General features: G+C 36.9%; 1 protein-coding gene across 1 annotated transcript; it reads right to left on the bottom strand.

The window, feature by feature from the left end:
• Positions 1 to 111: 111 nt before the first annotated feature.
• LOC109221774 (ethylene-responsive transcription factor 5-like) lies at positions 112 to 1192 on the bottom strand. The gene has a single exon (XM_019386222.1). It carries the CDS (start codon positions 907 to 909, stop codon positions 121 to 123), a length of 789 nt encoding a protein of 262 aa, XP_019241767.1. The 5' UTR covers positions 910 to 1192; the 3' UTR covers positions 112 to 120.
• Positions 1193 to 2884: the final 1692 nt, after the last annotated feature.

Here is a 2884-nt window from a genome sequence, read left to right as displayed (position 1 = left end):
ACTTACGTACAGGTGCATATCTATCTATATATATATATATATATATATATATATATATATATATATATATATATATATATATATATATATATATATATATATATACTGTTGTCCTTTTGATTATATAATGACAAGCTGAGAATAGGCCTTATGTGGAGACAATGGGGAAAGCGGCGGCACCTCAAAAATACCCTTCGCATCTCCACTGTCCCAAATCGCCGACCAACTTGTCGGCGTTAATGGATCCGCCGCCGTAGGGACTCTTTCTTCTTCTATTTTCATTTCCTTGTTGATAACTAGTTGCTCCTCATTGTCTGTTCCTCTCACCCTTTTCCTGCTTGAGTTCACCAATGGCTGAATCTCATTGTTGATAACTAGTTGCTTAAAGTTTGCAACTTCGAGAGGGAAGTTCACTATTGCTTTGCTGCCTCTAAGCTTAAACGCCGCCCTATAATATGCCTTAGCTGCCTCTATGGCAGTGTCAAAGGTTCCTAACCAAACCCGAGTCCCCTTTCGGTTCGGGTCACGAATTTCTGCTGCGAACTTTCCCCATGGCCTTTGTCTAACTCCTCTGTAATGCTTCTTCTCGCTTGGAACTAGTTCCACTTTCTGAACAACCGCCCGCTGCTTCACTGGTATTGCTATGTTCAGAGAAGGCCTTCGTTCTTTGAAGTTTGTTTGCTTCGGATAATTTGAACTAATACAAGCGGGTGGTTTTGTCTCAAACTCAAAGCAGTCCAACTCTGTTTCTGAATTGTCAAAGAAGCTTGAGGAACTTTGTGCTGTGTTGGCATAGTTGAGACTTGGTTCAGAAGAGGAGGAGCTTTGGGAATAAAGGGTGCTAGTTTCGGAGCAGTAATATTCCATAATCATATCAAACGTAGTGCAATTCTCTTGTGGTGATGCCATTTTTGATATTCCAATGAGACGAGGGAAACAGACTTGAAGAATCTAATTGAGATGAGTGGAAAAAAGAGTGTGCGGAGGATTGTTATAAAGGTCGGAAATTTGAGACTCCATTGAGATGAGAAGAGGTTTCATAGGAGCCTTCTGGGATGGAGAAAAGAAGCATCCTGTGGCCTAATCCATAAGCTTAGTGCTACTTGTATTGTATATGTTTATGCGACGTAATTTGTCACGGTATGAAATTTTTAAAAACAACTATTCAAAATTTGTTTCTGGTAAAAATTTATGGGCTTATAATATTTATAGGGATTTTTTCCTTCCTATATCATATATGAAACTTTATTACTAAATATGTGTATAGTTTCTAATTTACCCGCCATGTTCACACTTTTTCTACAATTATTATACCATTCATTAAATACTAATTATTAGTAGCTGAATCTTCCTAATTAGGCGCGCTACAAATCAGGAACAGAATATTCTAATTGATTTAGCGACCTTCAGATCAAATTTGAAACGGAAATCCTTTATCTTCAATTTAAAATCAAATTACATAGACTCTTTTCTGCAAAAACTCTGTTCTTCGATATTTTTCCTTAAGCCACAAATCAAAAAAAGACAAAATCGTCAACAAATTCGAATCAAATTGTAGAAATCAGTTCTGCAAAAGCTCAGTTCGTCGACTTTTTTCCTCAATCCACTGATCAAAAAAGCGACAAAATATTCAACAAATTCAAGTCAAATTGTAGAAATCAATTCTGCCGATACTCTGTTCTTCGTCTTTTTTTCTTAATCCAAAAAATCAAAAAGGCGACAAAATATTGAACAATACCTCAGCAACGACAAATTGTAGATGAAGAGAAAATTTTATAGTCGATATTTTTTTCCACTTAGATTGTAGTTTAATTGTAGTATAAATGTAGTAATTATGTAGATACCCTTACAAATAATACTGCTTTATACATACTTAAACTGATTTGTAGTATATTTGTAGAATTTTTGTAGAAAATTTGTAGATGAAGAGAAAAATTTTGTAGTCAACATTTTTTCAACATAGATTGTAGTTTAATTGTAGTATAAATGTAGTAATTATGTAGATACCCTTACAAATAATATTGCTTTATACATACTTAAACTGATTTGTAGTATATTTGTAGAATTTTTGTAAAAAATTTGTAGATGAAGAGAAAAATTTTGTAGTCAACATTTTTTCATCATAGATTGTAGTTTAATTGTAGTATAAATGTAGTAATTTTATAGATAATCATAAAAACAATATTGCTTCATACATTCTAAAACTGATGTGTAGTTTATTTGTAGATAAATGTAGGAATTTTATAGATATTACTGTAAAATCAGACTTCCATAGAATTTGAAATACTAGGATTAGGGACCTCTTCTACAAAGTCGTCGTCTACCAAAATCTCTTTTCCATTTCGTTTGACTGTTTGCCTGGTGTAGAAGTTTCTCCAGCATCTACATCATGTTTTTGTTTGGTTCTCATCTGATAACTGTGATTTTAACACGTTTTATGCCTGTACTTGCCTATGCTTTATGTATGAATTGTCATAAAATAGACCCAGAATGCTTACAAAGTGCGCTTGATTGCAGGTTTGAGCGACAAGATGACAAAGGTCAAAACTCAGCTCGAAACGGAGTGAAACCTGCTCAAGTGTCAAAATTCATTGAAGTAGGGACAAAAGGACCTAGCGCGGACCGCACTGATTTGTTGCGGCCGCGCTAGGAGACTCAGAGAGCATCCATTTCAGGGGTTTTCATGCGCGGTCAGCTCTCTTTTCTACGCGGTCAGCGCTGGAGTCCACGCGGTCGCGCTGCATTGTTGTGCGGTCCGCGCCCATTAGCCTGCGCGGCCGCGCAGACTCTTTGTGCGGTCTGCGTCCCCAGCTTCAGAAGTGAATGATCGAAGGCCAAGACCCCTACGCGGCCGCGCTGCATTTCTGCGCGGTCCGCGCCAGCC

Source organism: Nicotiana attenuata, unplaced genomic scaffold, assembly GCF_001879085.1.
Source record: "Nicotiana attenuata strain UT unplaced genomic scaffold, NIATTr2, whole genome shotgun sequence".
In the NCBI taxonomy this organism is placed as follows: Eukaryota; Viridiplantae; Streptophyta; class Magnoliopsida; order Solanales; family Solanaceae; genus Nicotiana; species Nicotiana attenuata.
Note: the sequence above shows the minus strand (reverse complement) of the source record. Positions and strands in the feature narration are given on the sequence as shown.

What these genes read in the sequence shown, in the direction of transcription:
- LOC109221774 (XM_019386222.1), bottom strand. Translation starts at nt 909, where the DNA reads ATGGCATCACCACAAGAGAATTGCACTACGTTTGATATGATTATGGAA.